The sequence below is a fragment of the Furipterus horrens genome, unplaced genomic scaffold (assembly GCF_987537825.1).
Source record: "Furipterus horrens unplaced genomic scaffold, mFurHor1.1.pri manual_scaffold_3, whole genome shotgun sequence".
Classification (NCBI taxonomy): domain Eukaryota; kingdom Metazoa; phylum Chordata; class Mammalia; order Chiroptera; family Furipteridae; genus Furipterus; species Furipterus horrens.
Window position 1 is genome coordinate 1,122,800 of NW_028327173.1, and position 16,856 is coordinate 1,139,655.

The window sequence follows — 16,856 nt, forward strand, 5'->3', positions numbered from 1 at the left end:
GACCTACCCCCGCCTAGGGGGATGGGGGTTCTCGTCCCCGAGGGGGGGCACTGGTCGGGGTGCGCTGAAACTACATGGCTACTCTGGGCTGTTCCCCCTGCTTCCCTAACGAGGGGAGGAGGTGCTGTGCTGGCCGAGGTGGCCGTGAGCCGGGGACGTGACGTCAGTGGACTTGGATGGGACTCTCAGGGTGGAGGCTGGGCGGGTGGGACCCCGTGGGGACGCCTCGGGGCCCATGCACACTGAGTGGGGAGAGAGGTGCTGAGTGTGGCCTCCGCCCGTGGACGTCAGGACCTGTTCCCAACGCCCTGTCCCTCCCGGGCCCGCCCTTCCCAGGGAGCCCTGTCTGTTCCCGGGAAGGGTGGTTTTAGGGGCCACTGTGGGCCGCAGGCTGTCCTCATTGTCCCTGGGACGCCATCGCCTCGAGGGGGTCTCTGTGCACGGGATGGGGAATGTGGGTCACAAGCCGTCTGAAGGCTGTCCTGTGGCACAAAGCAAGGACAGTTTCAGTACCAAAAGAAATGACAGCCAGGGCTAGACTCCACTGACTGAAAACAGAAGTCTCTTAAAAAAAAAGTTTAGTTATTTGTTTTATTTATTTATTTATTTATTTGTAGAGAGAGGGGAAAGGAGAAAGGGAGGGAGAGAAACCTCACTGTGTGGTTGCCTCTCATGTGCCCCCAACTGGGGACCTGACGTGCAACCTAGTCACATGCCCTGACTGGGAATCGAACCAGGAACACTTGGTTCACAGGCCGGTGCTCAGTCCACTGAGCCGCACCCGCCAGGGCCAAAACATACATTTTTCAGGTGAAGCATATGTATGCGTTATTTATTCTCAATCGTATTCTTTAATCAAATCGCACACATTGCTGTGTAATTTAATGAGTACACATCTTATTGCACAACCAACTAAAATGTTCCCCACGCGTATTTAACAGGGTAAGAAAATGCTTATGATAAAAGGGTCAGAACAACAGCAGAATTCAGAACATTAACCCGCTTATGACCTCAACATGTGAAAAAAGCGGAATCTGGAGGAAGTGTGAGGACACATTTTATTGGCTTAAAAGACCTGAGTTATCCAGTGTAAATGAGCAAGTGTGGGAGCCCCCCCAGGTGCTCCAGGTGACAGTGTCCCTCCCCCTGCCACGGGGCAGAGGGCCCGTGTGGGGGGCTGAGCTCTGTAACCGGCCAGTGGGAGGGGCAGAGGGGGGCACCGGCAGCCCAGGGGACTCTGGCTGGTGGGGAAGCCACATGTCAGCTCTCTGGGGGGCAGAGCCCCGAGAACATGAAGATGAGCATTGGAGGGTGCCCACTTCTACTGGGACCTCAGGGGGGCCGCACATGGGCAGGAGAGGGGCCCCGAGGACTCTGCCAGGCTCGTGCCCTCTGACTGCGCGGGAGCACGTGCAGGGGAGGCTGCGCTCAGCCCCCCTTCCCCTCCGTCCCCCCCCCCCCCCCCCACTCCTGGGTCCTCTCAGTCTAACAGCGAGGTTCAGGGGAACTAACTAACAAAGGGACAGGAGAAGAAATGATCAGTTTGCTTTCGCTTTCTCTTTCCCCAGAGGCGGCAGAAAGCAAGGTCATGTCGGTGGTCCCGCCGGCCAGAATCCCGAGACAGACGTCGGAAAATGCGGGGCCCTGAGGCGGGTCATGGAGCCTCTACAAGCGTGGGGCCCACTCCCCTGGAGGCTGGCACTCAAAGCTGACACGCTGAGTCTCGTGAGTCTCCCCGAGCCTCCTCTCTGTCCCACCCTGCCCAGAACCGTCGTCCTACCGCCGCAGTGCTGGCCCTGAGCCTCTGCCGTCCCCGTCCCTGTCACACGGGACTATGCCCCCCCTCCCGCCCCGCAGCCCACCTCCCCCGCGCTGTCCCAGCCTTTGACAGTTGCTCCCTGACCACTGGGGCCGGAGGGCACAGGCAGGAAGGCCATGTCCCCATCCTAAGAACTCCCCTTGTGGAGCCCCCTCCTGCCGCCTTATTCAGGGGCTAGAGATGCGCCCCCCGCCCCCGCAGGGTGAGGGGCTGGGACAAGGGTCTGGGCAGGAGCTGGCGGGGGCGGATCCTCGCCCACAGCTGCCGGCCTGTCCCGGGAGATAAAGTCGAAAATGTCCACACTGGCCCCCCGCCCGGCCTGTGTGGCTTCCGCGGGACAGAAACTAGAACGTATTTTTTTAAAGATTTCATTTATTTTTAGAGAGAAGGGGCGGGCGGGAGGGAGCAGGAGGGAGAGAGAGGGGGCGGGAGGGAGAGGAGCCTTGATGAGGGAGGGAAACATTGCTGCGCTGCCTCTCCCAGGCCCCCAACTGGCAGCCGGGGGTGACCAGGGGCGACCGGCCCACAACCCAGGAAGGTGCCCCCAACTTCCCGTTTGTGGGGCCAGGCCCAGCTCACTGAGCCTCGTATGTCTGCATGCGGTGTGGGGGGGCCCCACCCCGGCTTGCGTGGTTCTGTGTCAGCCCAGCGGTCACCCCTCCGGACGACCCCTCATCGCCAAGCCCGTCCCCACATCCTGTGTCTCTGCCCCGCCCTGCGGTCCCAGGGCTCCGCGGGTCCTCGCAGACAGGCCTGCAGGAGGCCCCGGGCTGTGCAGACGGGGGGAGCGCTGTGGGTCCCAGGGGTGGGGGGCCCACGCTGGTGAGCACAGGGCGGGGGGCAGGGCAGGGGTGATACGGGGGCCGGATGAGGGGTTCAGCCCCCACCCCAGCTCTGCGGCCGTCTGTGGAAGCCGGACAGCTCCCTGAGCCTGTGGGGGGGCCCTGTGTGTCGTCCCGATGGCGCGCGGGCCACACGGGCTGCTGGAGCCCGTTTCCTGGGAGGAGAGACCGAGGCCCAGGCAGCCGCTCCGTCAGCGCCCGCTCGTCCGCCGCAGGCCCTGTGCCTTGTTGTCCTGGGACGTTTCCGCTGTGCCCTAGGGACGCCCTCATGCAAACGGGACGAGTACCCCGCAGGGGCCGTGTGCTGCCCCAAGTGCCGCCCAGGTGGGTGCCACCCTGCAGGGACCCTGTGTGGGCAGACGTGCCCGCCAACCATGACCTGGAGCCCCTCTGCCCAGCACCCAGCACCACGGGAGGCGTGGGGACCCCCGGGGGGGGCACAGAGGGGCGGTTTGGGAGGCTCGGCCCCAGGGCACCCCTGCAGCTTCAGCTCACCCCCTGGGACCCCTGCTCACGGCGAGCAGGTGTGGGCTGGGGGCGGCCAGCCCGTCTATGGGCAGAGACTGGGTGTCTGAGCCCGGTCTCAGCGTCCCCGGCAGGCCCACATTCTTCCAGAAAGTTCTCCCTCCCCCCAGAACTGGCCACGGTGGCCTGGGAGCAGCTCAGGCACCTCTGAGTTGCCGTGGGAGGTGCCCACCTGCCTGGGCCCCTGAGGCCGTCCCCGTCCTGAGCGTGTGGGTCCCTCTGGGCTGCAGGTTACCGGGTGCAGGAGAGATGTGGGGAGCACACGGGCACACTGTGTGTGCGCTGCACCCCGGGGACCTACACCACCCACCTCAATGTCCTGGACGCGTGTCTGCAGTGTCGGGTCTGTGACCCAGGTGAGAACACGGGCCCCGCCACTGCCAAGCTGAGCCCCCGTCCAGCTGTGCCTGCACACGCGTGGCTGCAGGGCCCTTGGCCGCCCCGGGCTGGCTGCCCCCATCGCGGGGGGAAGCCCCTGCTGTGGATCCTACGGGGACCCTCAGGCCCGTGGCCACACCTGCCTCTCACCAGAGAGCGGCCCGTGGCCCTTCCCCCGTCACCCCCTCACTGTGACCTCCAGCCCAGGGCAAAGGGCCAGCCCTCGGGCCTGGGCGCAGGGCCCCCGCCCCCTGTGGTGTGCAGACTCCCAGAACCCCGACCCCCATGCCCACCCTGGCCCCTCCTCAGGCTGAGCACGAACCCCGGCCTTCCTCCTGCCCGGGCGGGTGGCCTGGGGACAGGGGCCCAGCAGGAAGGCGGGGACAGGCGTGCAGGCCACAGCGCTCTGGGGTTCAGTGAGGTGGGGTGAGCCTCATGCTGTCGCGTTGGGCTGAGCAGGGGACAGACAGCACTGAGGCCGCCCCTCAGGAGGGTGCCCCGCCCCCCCCGCGGCCGAGGGGCTCTCGATGTCCCGCTGCTGCCATCCGAGCAACCTGGTCAGCAGGACGGGGACGCGTCCGAGGGCTGCGTCTGCAGGGCGGGCGGCGTGGGGCTGACCGTGGCCTCCAGGCGCGCCCCGTCATGGACTGGTTCTCACTTCCTGTCAGGGACCAGGCTGGGGTATCTCAGTCTCCCCAAGACGCCTGGCCCTGTAGAGGAGACCCTTCTGCCACTGCCCCTGTCAGAACAACAGCAGAATTCAGAACATTAACCCGCTTATGACCTCAACATGTGAAAAAAGCGGAATCTGGAGGAAGTGTGAGGACACATTTTATTGGCTTAAAAGACCTGAGTTATCCAGTGTAAATGAGCAAGTGTGGGAGCCCCCCAGGTGCTCCAGGTGACAGTGTCCCTCCCCCTGCCACGGGGCAGAGGGCCCGTGTGGGGGCTGAGCTCTGGAACCGGCCCGTGGGAGGGGCAGAGGGGGCACCGGCAGCCCAGGGGACTCTGGCTGGTGGGGAAGCCACGTGTCAGCTCCCGGGGGGGCAGAGCCCCAAGAACATGAAGATGAGCATTGGAGGGTGCCCACTTCTACTGGGACCTCAGGGGGGCCGCACATGGGTAGGAGAGGGGCCCCGAGGACTCTGCCAGGCTCGTGCCCTCTGACTGCACGGGAGCACGTGCAGGGGAGGCTGCGCTCAGCCCCCCTTCCCCTCCGTTTCCGCCCCCCCCCACTCCTGGGTCCTCTCAGTCTAACAGCGAGGTTCAGGGGAACTAACTAACAAAGGGGCAGGAGAAGAAATGATCAGTTTGCTTTCGCTTTCTCTTTCCCCAGAGGCGGCAGAAAGCAAGGTCATGTCGGTGGTCCCACCGGCCAGAATCCTGAGACAGACGTCGGAAAATGCGGGGCCCTGAGGCGGGTCATGGAGCCTCTACAAGCGTGGGGCCCACTCCCCTGGAGGCTGGCACTCAAAGCTGACACCCTGAGTCTCGTGAGTCTCCCGGAGCCTCCTCTCTGTCCCACCCTGCCCAGAACCGTCGTCCTACCGCCGCAGTGCTGGCCCTGAGCCTCTGCCGTCCCCGTCCCTGTCACACGGGACTATGCCCCCCCTCCCGCAGCCCACCTCCCCCGCGCTGTCCCAGCCTTTGACAGTCGGCTCCCTGACCACCGGGGCCCGAGGGCACAGGCAGGAAGGCCATGTCCCCATCCTAAGAACTCCCCTTGTGGAGCCCCCTCCTGCCGCCTTATTCAGGGGCTAGAGATGCGCCCCCCGCCCCCGCAGGGTGAGGGGCTGGGACAAGGGTCTGGGCAGGAGCTGGCGGGGGCGGGTCCTCGCCCACAGCTGGCCGGCCTGTCCTGGGAGATAAAGTCGAAACTGTCCACACTGGCCCCCCGCCCGGCCTGTGTGGCTTCCGCGGGACAGAAACTAGAATGTATTTTTTTAAAGATTTTATTTATTTTTAGAGAGAAGGGGCGGGCGGGAGGGAGCAGGAGGGAGAGAGAGGGGGCGGGAGGGAGAGGAGCCTTGATGAGGGAGGGAAACATTGCTGCGCTGCCTCTCCCAGGCCCCCAACTGGCAGCCGGGGGTGACCAGGGGCGACCGGCCCACAACCCAGGAAGGTGCCCCAAACTTCCCGTTCGTGGGGCCAGGCCCAGCTCACTGAGCCTCGTATGTCTGCATGCGGTGTGGGGGGGGCCCATGCCATTTGCGTGGTTCTGTGTCAGCACAGCGGTCACCCCTCCGGACGACCCCTCATCGCCAAGCCCGTCCCCACATCCTGTGTCCCTGCCCCGCCCTGCGGTCCCAGGGCTCCGCGGGTCCTCGCAGACAGGCCTGCAGGAGGCCCCGGGTTGTGCAGACGGGGGTAGCGCTGTGGGTCCCAGGGGTGGGGGGCCCACGCTGGTGAGCACAGGGCGGGGGCAGGGCAGGGGTGATACGGGGGCCGGATGAGGGGTTCAGGCCCCACCCCAGCTCTGCGGCCGTCTGTGGAAGCGGGACAGCTCCCTGAGCCTGGGGGGGGGGGGCCCTGCGTGTCGTCCCGATGGTGCGCGGGCCACACGGGCTGCTGGAGCCCGTTTCCTGGGAGGAGAGACCGAGGCCCAGGCAGCCGCTCCGTCAGCGCCCGCTCGTCCGCCGCAGGCCCTGTGCCTTGTTGTCCTGGGACGTGTCCGCTGTGCCCTAGGGACGCCCTCATGCAAACCGGAGGAGTACCCCGCGGGGGCCGTGTGCTGCCCCAAGTGCCGCCCAGGTGGGTGCCACCCTGCAGGGACCCTGTGTGGGCAGACGTGCCCGCCATCCATGACCTGGAGCCCCTCTGCCCAGCACCCAGCACCACGGGAGGCGTGGGGACCGGGGGGGGGGGCACAGAGGGGCGGTTTGGGAGGCTCGGCCCCAGGGCACCCCTGCAGCTTCAGCTCACCCCCTGGGACCCCTGCTCACGGTGAGCAGGTGTGGGCTGGGGGGCGGCCAGCCCGTCTATGGCCATAAGACTGGGTTTCTGAGCCCGGTCTCAGTGTCCCCGGCAGGCCCACATTCTTCCAGAAAGTTCTCCCTCCCCCCAGAACTGGCCACGGTGGCCTGGGAGCAGCTCAGGCACCTCTGAGTTGCCGTGGGAGGTGCCCACCTGCCTGGGCCCCTGAGGGCCGTCCCCGTCCTGAGCGTGTGGGTCCCTCTGGCCTGCAGGTTACCGGGTGCAGGGGAGGTGCAGGGAGCACACGGGCACACTGTGTGTGCCCTGCACCCCGGGGACCTACACTGCCGACGTCAATGTCCTGGACGCGTGTCTGCAGTGTCGGGTCTGTGACCCAGGTGAGAACACGGGCCCCGCCACTGCCAAGCTGAGCCCCCGTCCAGCTGCGCCTGCACACGCGTGGCTGCAGGGCCCTTGGCCGCCCCGGGCTGGCCGCCCCCATCGCGGGGGGAAGCCCCTGCTGTGGATCCTATGGGGACCCTCAGGCCCGCAGCCACGTCCGCCTCTCACCAGAGAGGGGCCCGTGGTCCTTCCCCCGTCACCCCCTCACTGTGATCTTCAGCCCGGGGCAAAGGGCCAGCCCTCGGGGCCTGGGCGCAGGGCCCCCGCCCCCTGTGGTGTGCAGACTCCCAGAACCCCGACCCCCATGCCCACCCTGACGCCTCCTCAGGCTGAGCACGGACCCCGCCCTTCCTCCTGCCCGGGCGGGTGGCCTGGGGACAGGGGCCCAGCAGGAAGGCGAGGACAGGCGTGCAGGCCACAGCGCTCTGGGGTTCAGTGAGGTGGGGTGAGCCTCATGCTGTCGCGTTGGGCTGAGCCCGGGTCAGACAGCACTGAGGCCGCCACTCAGGAGGGTGCCCCGCCGCCCCCGCGGCCGAGGGGCTCTCGATGTCCCGCTGCTGCCATCCGAGCAACCTGGTCAGCAGGACGGGGACGCGTCCGAGGGCTGCGTCTGCAGGGCGGGCGGCGTGGGGCTGACCGTGGCCTCCAGGTGCGGCCCGTCATGGACTGGTTCTCACTTCCTGTCGGGGACCAGGCCGGGGTATCTAAGTCTCCCCAAGACGCCTGGCCCCCTGAAGAGGAGACCCTTCCGCCACTGCCCCTGTCTGATGCTGGCCGTGGCCCTGGGGCCCCCTTGGGGCTCCCCCCGATATCCAGCAGCTCCCAGCAGTATGATTTGGCTGAGCCTGGGGTACCCCTGTCCGGGTCCCAGTTGGGAGCAGAGTTGGGTCAGGCTGCTGCCCCCTGTGCCCTGCCCAGGCCCCAGGCAGCAGCCCCCAGCCTGCAGGTGCCCTCCAGCCCTCGGCTTGGTTCCTCCCGTGACGGGGCCCTCGCCACCACTCATGCTGGCCCTTGCCGCTGCCTGAGCTCCTTCTCTGGGTCCCAGACATGGGCCTGGTGACCAGGCGGACGTGCTCCCGCACCGCGAACACCGTGTGTGGCTGTGACCAAGGCCACTTCTGTGTGTGGGAGGACAGGGACCAGTGTGCTGAGTGCAGACCCCACCGTGGCTGCCGACCAGGCCAGCGGGTGCAGGAGCACGGTGAGTCACAGCCCCTCCGAGGAGCCAGGCCCCGCCCAGGGGACAAGGGCACCCCCGGAGCTCCCGCCTGACACTCTTTCTCAGGCACCGAGCGGCAGGACACGGTGTGTGAGGACTGCCCGCCCGGCACCTTCTCTCCCAATGGGACCCTGGCCGCGTGTCAGCCCTGGACCAAGTAGGTGACCCGGGGTGGCCCCAGGAGGGGGCTTCTCAGGCTCCCCTGGGGCATCAGGGCCCACCCGCAGCAGACACGGGGCCCCGAAGTCCAGCGGCTCTCACACAACTGGTCACTGTGGCTGAGAGCCCTGGAGTCGGGGTGCTGCTGCCAGGGACCCGGGACCCTGTGGCCGGCGGTGTCCCCAGGGTCAGGCTGTGGGGCTTCCCTGCCATGCTGGTGTCAGGGGAGGCGTAAGAGAGGCTCTCAGAGTGAGGACCCCACTGCCCCTGCCGCAGGGGCCCGCAAATGCTGACCCCGTGTTCCACTCTGACCTGGGTGCTCAGCGTCTCTGGGGGCGGCTGGGGTGACCAGGAGTGTCTGCCACAGGGGAGGCGACCGGGGGCCTCTGGCTCCACCCTGCCCTTCTCCTCGTCCCCACTCCCTCCGTCTGTCCCTTGTCCCCATCCACCCCACCCGTCTGCGTCCCCCTCCCCAGGTGCGTTTCCTTGTCTCCACCCGCCTCTCCCTTCTGGTCCCCTCCTGCGTCTGTCCCTCTGGCTGGGGCGCTGGCTTTCACGGTCTTCCGTCCCTGACGCCAGCGGGGTCTGCAGCCACTGTGACCTCCTTCGCTGTCCCTTCCTCCAGTTGAGTGTCCCTGTTCCCATGTCTGCCCCGCGACTTCGTCCCTCCCCCGTCTCCCCGTAGCTGCGGGACATGGAGTCAGACAGACCTGATGTCACCCCCAGAGCCACCCACTCACCAGGCTGGGGGGCGGGCGCCTGCACCGCTGAGAGCCGGCCGCGGGGCGGGTCCTAGCGCGCATCTGCCCTCGCGGAGGAGGAGCGTGTGCCTGCAGCCCCACGTCCCACGTCCCCTCTCCTCTAGGTGCAGCGGCTGGTGGGAGAGGGAAGCAAAGGCTGGGACCACTAGCACAGATGTCACATGCTCCTCCCAGATACCTTGGCTCATCGTCATGTTCATCACCTTCTCCCTCCTGTCAATTATATGCGTATTCCTTTGCATTAGGAAGTCACGAAGTAAGTAACACCCTCGGTGCCCCCTGGGCTCAGGTCCCAGTGCTCTCGTGCAGACACTGTCCCTGGCTTTGTTTCTCAAACTGGGGGGTGGCATGGAGGGTGGGACCCCCTCCCTAAGGAGCCCTGTGCCAGCCCAGTGCCCGCGTACCGCCGTGGACCCTGAGTTATGGTCCCATTGGTCGGAGCGAGGGACGGGGTTTGGGAGCTGGGAAATGGCAGGGTGTCCTGTCTCTGCACCTGTCGTGGCCCCAGGGACAGTGGGGGGCCACATCCGTCTTCCCTGTGTATCAGAGGCTCAGGGTCTCGGGGAAAGGGCTCGGTGAAAGCCAGGACTCTCGGGTCCCCCCGGCTGACGCACATGTGTCTCTGTTGGCAGGAGGATCCGCCCTAAGGACATGGTTTCTTCAGGTAGTGTTGCTGACCCCCACACTGGCGGTGATGCTGCTGGGCTGGGTGGGGTCCCCGTTCCCTGTGGGTGCTGGGTCCTTGCTGGGCAGTGGGCTAACTCGGGACGCGGGGGCCCCCCTCCACCCCTGGGAGATCGGCTGACTCTGAGTGTCACAGGCCCTGGGGCAGAGCCGACCATGGGATCTTCATGCTGAACAAACCTTGCAGAGGAAATTGCAGCAGGCAGGAGGGGACACCGGAGCTGCCCAAGCCATGCGGGTCCCTCAGGCCCGGCCAGATGTCACCACGGAGCCCGTGGAGGAGACAGCGTCAGTGTCCCCCGAGTGACCAACCAGCTGACCAACGCTCAGAGGGCAGGCGTCCGCGCCGTCTCCCAGAGCCTGTGAGAGCTGCCAGGACCCCGAGGACCGAATGTGGGGGCCACAGAGCCGCCGGCGCCCACTCCTGCGGGGGCTTAGCCTGCACAGGCCAAGGAGACACCTGCTGCCACTTGGGGGCTTGGGGACCCCACTCGCCTCCGCATCAAACTCATGAGGTGCCTGGCGCCCTCCCCTCCCCCAGCACCGTGAGGGCACCCATGGGACACCTGGTGCCCCACCCCCCGCGCCCGGCCTGTGAGGCTCAGCCGCTCAGCTGCAGGGTGGGCTGTGGGCCCCGAGCGGGCGGGGACCGGTCCCAGGGGGCCGTGAGTGGGTCACTGGTGACTGTCACTTCTGACGCTATTTCCACTGCAGTGCCTTTTTGTTTATGCTTTCATTGCTCATTGAAAGTAGTCTTTGCCGGATGCTTTGAGAGCTTGTACCTGGGTCCTGGTCAGACTTCCGGGGACCCCCCGAGGGGCCGACGCGGTGGGCAGCCGAGCGCGGTCGGAGGACAGGCTCGGAGACCGAACGTGCTCCGTTCCCTGCGTCTGTCCACCCGCAGCGCTGACCTGGAGGGGAGCCTTCCCCGTTCACTCCCTCACTCGTTCCCTCTCGTGCGTCCAGATCCCGCGATGGCCTCGTGCTGTTCGTTCTATCTGCTGGGTCCTGGCCGGGAGTCCCGTTTGTTTGGTGCCGACCCCGTCCCCCGTGCTCCCGCGGGAGTCCCTTCCAGCCGGCTCCTGCGTTCTGTCGGCGTATCCCCATCGTTCCAGGAGCCTTTCCGTCAGCTCCGGCCCCTCGGGAGCCCGGGCACGTCTGGTCATTCCCTGCCCTGGCCCCGGGACCGGGCCTCCCTCCCGACAGCTTGGCCGTCTCCATGGAGAAGGCGTTCAGGAGCCAACCTCAGTGGGCGGGGCGTGCTGCCCGTCACGGGGGGTCACGCTGACCTCTGTGGGCTCTCACGGTCACTCCGTGAGCGTAAGGCACGCGCTTCTCACTGGAGAAGTGACGCCTTCTTGGCTGCGTGAGAGGAGTGGCCGTGGTGGGCAGCCACGCCCGTGAGCACAGCCGTGCCTGGAATCTGCCGGCCATGCCAGCGCGGCGATCCTGCGGCCGTGCAGCGGGCTGGCACTCTGCCCCCTGGCCGGCAGGGAGTGACCCTCCCACCGGTGAAAAGCCTGATGTCCCTGCCCTGGCGGGTGCGGCTCAGGACACTGAGCGCCGGCCTGTGAATCAAAGGGTCACCGATTCGATCCCCAGTCAGGGCACAGCCTGGGTTGCGGGCCAGGTCCCCAGTGAGGAGCGTGCGAAAGGCAACCAATCAATGTTCCGCTCACTCATGGGTGTGTCTCTAGCACGTCCGTGTTTCTCTCTGTTTCTTCCTCTCTTAAGAAAAAAAAAAGTAACCGGGTGTTTCTGCTCCAGGAGCATTAAAGGCCCGGCGGCGGCAGCGGCAGGGAGGGGCCCAGGCAGCTCTGCTGAACTCGGACAAGCAGCAGGGCCCAGAGGTGCCCCCCAGACCTGTCCCCGCCTAGGGGAATGGGGGTTCTCGTCCCCGAGGGGGGGTACTGGTCGGGGTGCGCTGAAACTTCATGGGGGCTGTGCTGTCCCCCCTGAGCCCCCTAACGAGGGAAGGAGGTGCTGTGCTGGCCGAGGCGGCCATGAGCAGGGGGACGTGACGTCAGTGGACTTGGAGGGGACTCTCAGGGTGGAGGCTGGGCTGGTGGGACCCCGTGGGGACGCCTCGGGGCCCGTGCACACTGAGTGGGGAGAGAGGTGCTGAGTGTGGCCTCCGCCCGTGGACGTCAGGACCTGTTCCCAACACCCTGTCCCTCCCGGGCCCGCCCTTCCCAGGGAGCCCTGGCTGTTCCCGGGGAAGGTGCTTTTAGGGGCCACTGTGGGCGGCAGGCTGTCTTCATTGTCCCTGGGACGCCATCGTCCCAAGGGGGTCTCTGTGCACAGGATGGGGAATGTGGGTCACAAGCCGTCTGAAGGCTGTCCTGTGGCACAAAGCAAGGACAGTTTCAGTACCAAAAGAAATGACAGCCAGGGCTAGACTCCACTGACTGAAAACAGAAGTCCTGAGACCACCAGGATGTAAAGAGATGGGGAGCAGGGGGAGTTCTTCCAGTGCAGAGAATCGCACCAGCCTTGGGGGAGTCCCATACTCACCGCGCAGGCAAGGTCGTCAGTGGCTAAGGTCGGTGACAGAGGACACAGCCATCTCTCCAAATGTCTTCCCAGAATAAACTTTAAATTGTTTATTTATTTATTTATTTATAGCAAGAGGGGAAGGGAGGCGGGAAGAGAGGGAGAGAAACATGAATGTGTGGTTGCCCCTCACACGCCCCCAACCAGGGACCTGGCGAGCAACCCAGGCCTGTGCCCCAACCGGGAATCGAACCAGTGACCCTTTGGTTTGCAGGCCGGTGGTCAGTCCACTGAGCCACACCAGCCAGGGTCAAAACATACATTTTTCAGGTGAAGCATATGTATGTGTTATTTATTCTCAATCGTATTCTTTAATCAAATCGCACACATTGCTGTGTAATTTAATGAGCACATAGCTTCTTATTGCACAACCAACTAAAACGATCACCAAGCGTCTTTCATAGTGTGAGAAAACGCTTATGATAAAGGGTCAGAACAACAGCAGAATTCAGAACTTTGACCCGCTTATGACCTCAACATGTGAAAAAAGCGGAATCAGAAGGAAGTGTGAGGACACATTTTATTGGTTCAAAAGAATTGAGTTTTCTTTTAAAACTTTTAAAGTCCTAGTTGACGTCCACCATTGTACCAGTTTCAGGGGCACAACACGGTGATCAGACATTTCCATGCCTGGCAGACACAGGAAGCCCGGTAACCGTCTGTCCCCAATGCAGCACACTGGGTCCCTGTGCCCTACTTATTTTATAACTGAAGGTTTACACCCCTTAAGCCTTTTCCCCTGAGCCTCACAGGGCCGGGCGCGGGGGGTGGGGCACCAGGTGTCCCGTGGGTGCCCTCACGGTGCTGGGGGAGGGGAGGGCTCAGGCGCCTCATGAGTTTGATGCGGAGGCGAGTGGGGTCTCCAAGCCCCTGAGCGGCAGCAGGTGTCTCCTCGGCCTGTGCAGGCTAAGCCCCCAGGAGTGGGCGCCACTGGCTCCGTGGCCCCCACATTGGGTCCTTGGGGGCCTGGCAGCTCTCGCAGGCTCTGGGAGACGGCGCGGACGCCTGCCCTCTGAGCGTTGGTCAGCTGGTCAGTCACTTGGGGGACACTGACGCTGTCCCCTCCACAGGCACCGTGGTGACATCTGGCCAGGCCTGAGGGACCCGCATGGCTTGGGCAGCTCTGGTGTCCCCTTCTGCCTGCTGCCATTTCCTCTGCGAGGTACGGTCAGCATGAAGATCCTGTGGCCGGCTGTTCCCCAGTGCCCGTGACACTCAGAGTCAATTGGATCTCCCAGGGGAGGAGGGGGGCCCCCGCGTCCCGAGTTAGCCCACTGCCCAGCAAGAACCCAGCACCCACAGGGAACTGGGACCCACCCAGCCCAGCAGCATCACCGCCAGTGTGGGGACAAGCAACCTGAGAAAACCACCTCTTTTGGGCGGGTTCCTCCTGACAGAGACACACATGCGTCAGGGAGGAGCCACACAGCTCGGGGCGGGGGGGGGGGGGGGACCCGAAAGACCTGCTTCACACCTGGCGCCTTCCTGAGACACTGAGCCTCTAACAGGCAGGCAAGACGGATGTGGGCGTGGCTCAGGACAGAGGCCTTTGACCTCACTCCCCTTCTTCTGGGGTGTCTCTATACTGGCCACCCCCCACTGGGGACCCAGCGCCCCTGGGGTGGGGGCTGCAGGTCCTGCAGAGGCAGCCCTGCCCCATGGGCGCTGCACCCCTGGGCTCTTCCCTGGCTCCTTTCCTGGTGGGAATGCCCCTGTGCTGTGACTGTCTGGGTGGCTTCCCCTTCCTGGTTTTGCTCTCTGGGACTTCAGAACCTCAGAGATGAACTTCCTCTTTTCTGATTGAGCAACTGGGGTTCTGCTCTGCTGTCTGGAGCTTCAGCCCCACCCCCGCTGAGGACACTGCAGACCCCTTTGTGGCCTGTGTTCCCTTCTCTATGGCGGATGCTGTGGTGCCATGAGGGGGCTCCCCCCCAAACCCAGGGCAGGCTGCCGCCTTCCTCCGCCAGCCTGGTCCAGGCCCTGGAGCCTCTGTCCCCCTCCACCCCGAGCCCCGCGGAGCCAGGCCCGGTTGGGCTGGGGACCCCGGCAGGCGCCCCGCTGCCGGGGTCTGTCCCCCTTGGCCTCTGTGCCTGTGTCCCTCGGCGGTGAAACCGGGTGTCCCCGTGCTGTGGTGAGGACTGCACAGGACAAAGTCACGAGGCACCTCGACGCTGCTGCAGGCCCCTTCCGCTCCTGTGACCGAAGTCTGTGGGTTAAAAGTGTGTATTTAGCTGGCGTGAAAGTGACAGCATTGCATGATCCAGGCCGGCACGGCGTGTAGCTGAGAAAATGCTGCGTCCACGGGATCTTCACTCGGAAACAAGACCTCGGGGAACAGCTAAGTCCTTGGACTCGCGCCGCTGGGCCCCTCCGTGGGGAACCGCTCCTTGTGGTTCAGGGAGCTGCAGCCCAAGCCGTGAGCCAGCCCCCCCCCCCCCGGGGGGCCTCCAGGTCTCAGGGGAAACCGGACGCCCGCGCGGCAGGCAGGACCGAAGGCCGCTCGGAGGGCTCCCGCGGGACCTGGGTTTAAGGGACGCGGGCGATGCCCTGGAGCCGGCCCCGCCCCCCTTGCCCCTTGGTCACCTGCGCCCCGTCTGCAGCGAAGGACGCGGGAAGCCCCGCCCCTGCCGTCGGCGCGCGTGGGGATGCTCCGCAGGCCCGACCCAGGCTGGTCCCTGCGTTCTCTGTACTGACATCTGTCATCGGTGACTGTCCCCTGCGGCCCAAGCGTCTGAGAGCGTATGGCTGACCCCTAAGTCCTGACCTTGGAGCTCCCGAGTCCCCCCCTCAATAAAGGGCGCGGGAGGCGGAGGTTCTGGGCTCTTCTCCGCTGGAGAGATCAGCGCCTCCCGTCCCCGCAGACAAAACAGCGTCCTGGATACACTTGCTCCCCGGGGTCACCAGGCCGCTGCTGGACGGGAAGTTCCCCGCCGAGCCCGGGCGTTGGCGGCAGCTCAGCCTCCCCCCGCGCCCCTCGCTGCACCCTGCACCCCGCACCCTGCACCCCGCACCCTGCACCCCGCACCCTGCACCCTGCACCCTGCACCCTGCACCTGGCCCCGCACCCCACCCACCGCCCGCAGGCCGGCGCCGCCACCCCGGGACCCGCGGTTCTGCCCCACCTCCCCGAGCCGCCCTGCGAGCGGGCGAGCAGCCCACCGACAAGCCCCGCCCACTGCGACACCATTGGCGCCGTTCTCATGCATATGCAAATTAGATACCTCAGGGCACTCTGGGAAGCAGGCGGGAGGCGGTCCGGGGGCGGCCGAGCTCGGAGCCTGGTGCCTGCCCGCGCGCGCAGAGCCCAGGAGCAGCGTCACGCCCCTCGCCCCTCCCGGCCCCCCCAGCGGTGGCCCCGGTCCGCACCCCCTGCCCTGGTGTCCCTCCCGGTGCGGACAGACGGCGTGGTCCCAGCGGTGACTCCGGCCTGGAATCGGACAGGGTCTCTACCGGGCCAACGGCGCCCGCCCCCGCCTTTGGTCGCTGCAGACCCTGAACCCCCCAGAATGCCCCCCCGCAGGAGGAGCTGGGATGGGAGCCCAGGCCGAGCTGCCCCCATCGGCACCCGCAGGACCCCTCCCTGGACACCCCCATAGCGCCCCGCGGCGCAGTCCAGCCGAGCCCTGCTCCCGCTTCCCACCCGCCACCTCTGGGCCTCAGCCCTGCTCTGGCCCCCCCGCCCTGGGTGCGCAAGCTGGGCGCCGACGGTGGACAGGAGGCTGGGTGCAGGGGCGTGAGCCAGGGTGTGGGCAGGCAGGGCCACCTCCGCAGGCGGAAGGCCTTGCAGCCGTGGGTGGGGGGTAGCTGAACAGCCCTCAGCTCGGTAACCAGGTGGGGTCACGGCTGACCAGGCTGCCTCCATCCTCCCAGCTCACGGGCACCCTGTGCTGCAAAGAGCTGCGACTCTGTCCCCATGTCCTTGGGCACTACCTCCCGAGAAGTGCACCTGCAGGCCCTGGGCGTCTGGTCCTTGACCGCAGGCTGCCGCAGGTCAGTTCTGGCTGCGGCGGGCACTGCCTGATAACCGACTCCCCTGGGGGCAGCGCTCGGCGTGGTCAGGGGCTGAGCTGGGCCCTGCAGGCTTAGGTCACCCCAGGATGTCGGTGCCACTGCCCTTTGCAGAGGGGCAACAGGCGGCGGGAGGCCAGGGAGGGCCAGGGCAGTGTGGCTGGCCGGGCAGGCGCAGCAGGGCCCTCTCCAGTGGGCACGTGTGCCCAGGGCCTGCAGGCAGTGAGCTGCCCGTCCCCTCGGCCTCAGGAGGGCTGGGTTTGTCCTGGGGGACTGTCGGTGGTCCTGGTGGCTGACCTGTGCCCTGAAAGGAGGGGAGTGTCCAGTACGTTCCTTCCTCTACCTGGGCTGCAGGCTGCTAGTGCGTGGGCCAGAGCTCTGGACCCCGGGGGTGTGGCTGGCCTGAGGGGGCCTTTGTGACGATGCCCCAAGTGTGGGTGTGACACGGGTGTGACCGAGGTGAAGGCCCAGGCTTCTGAGGATCTGGGAGGCGTCTGCCGCCCTGGGCACGCTGCAGAGTCGGATGTGAAGGATTGTTCTGGGGTCTCTGGTCTGGGACGCAGAGCCCTGCCTGGTGGGCGGGCAGTGTTGCA

The 16,856-nt window shown here is 65.9% G+C and overlaps 1 protein-coding gene and 1 long non-coding RNA gene across 2 annotated transcripts; both read left to right on the forward strand.

Moving 5' to 3' along the window:
• The first annotated feature begins 1,515 nt into the window (after positions 1 to 1,515).
• Positions 1,516 to 10,347, forward strand: LOC150014073 (uncharacterized). Its single transcript, XM_090271429.1, has 9 exons — positions 1,516 to 1,725; positions 2,877 to 2,985; positions 3,417 to 3,980; positions 6,750 to 6,875; positions 7,859 to 8,080; positions 8,165 to 8,255; positions 9,123 to 9,274; positions 9,651 to 9,727; positions 9,890 to 10,347. The coding sequence occupies exons 1-9, from the start codon at positions 1,657 to 1,659 to the stop codon at positions 10,007 to 10,009; spliced, it is 1,530 nt and encodes a 509-aa protein (XP_090127555.1). The 5' UTR covers positions 1,516 to 1,656; the 3' UTR covers positions 10,010 to 10,347.
• Positions 4,564 to 6,348, forward strand: LOC150014074 (uncharacterized). Its single transcript, XR_016509614.1, has 3 exons — positions 4,564 to 4,579; positions 4,901 to 5,057; positions 6,207 to 6,348. It is a non-coding gene; the product is annotated as an uncharacterized LOC150014074 (long non-coding RNA).
• Positions 10,348 to 16,856: the final 6,509 nt, after the last annotated feature.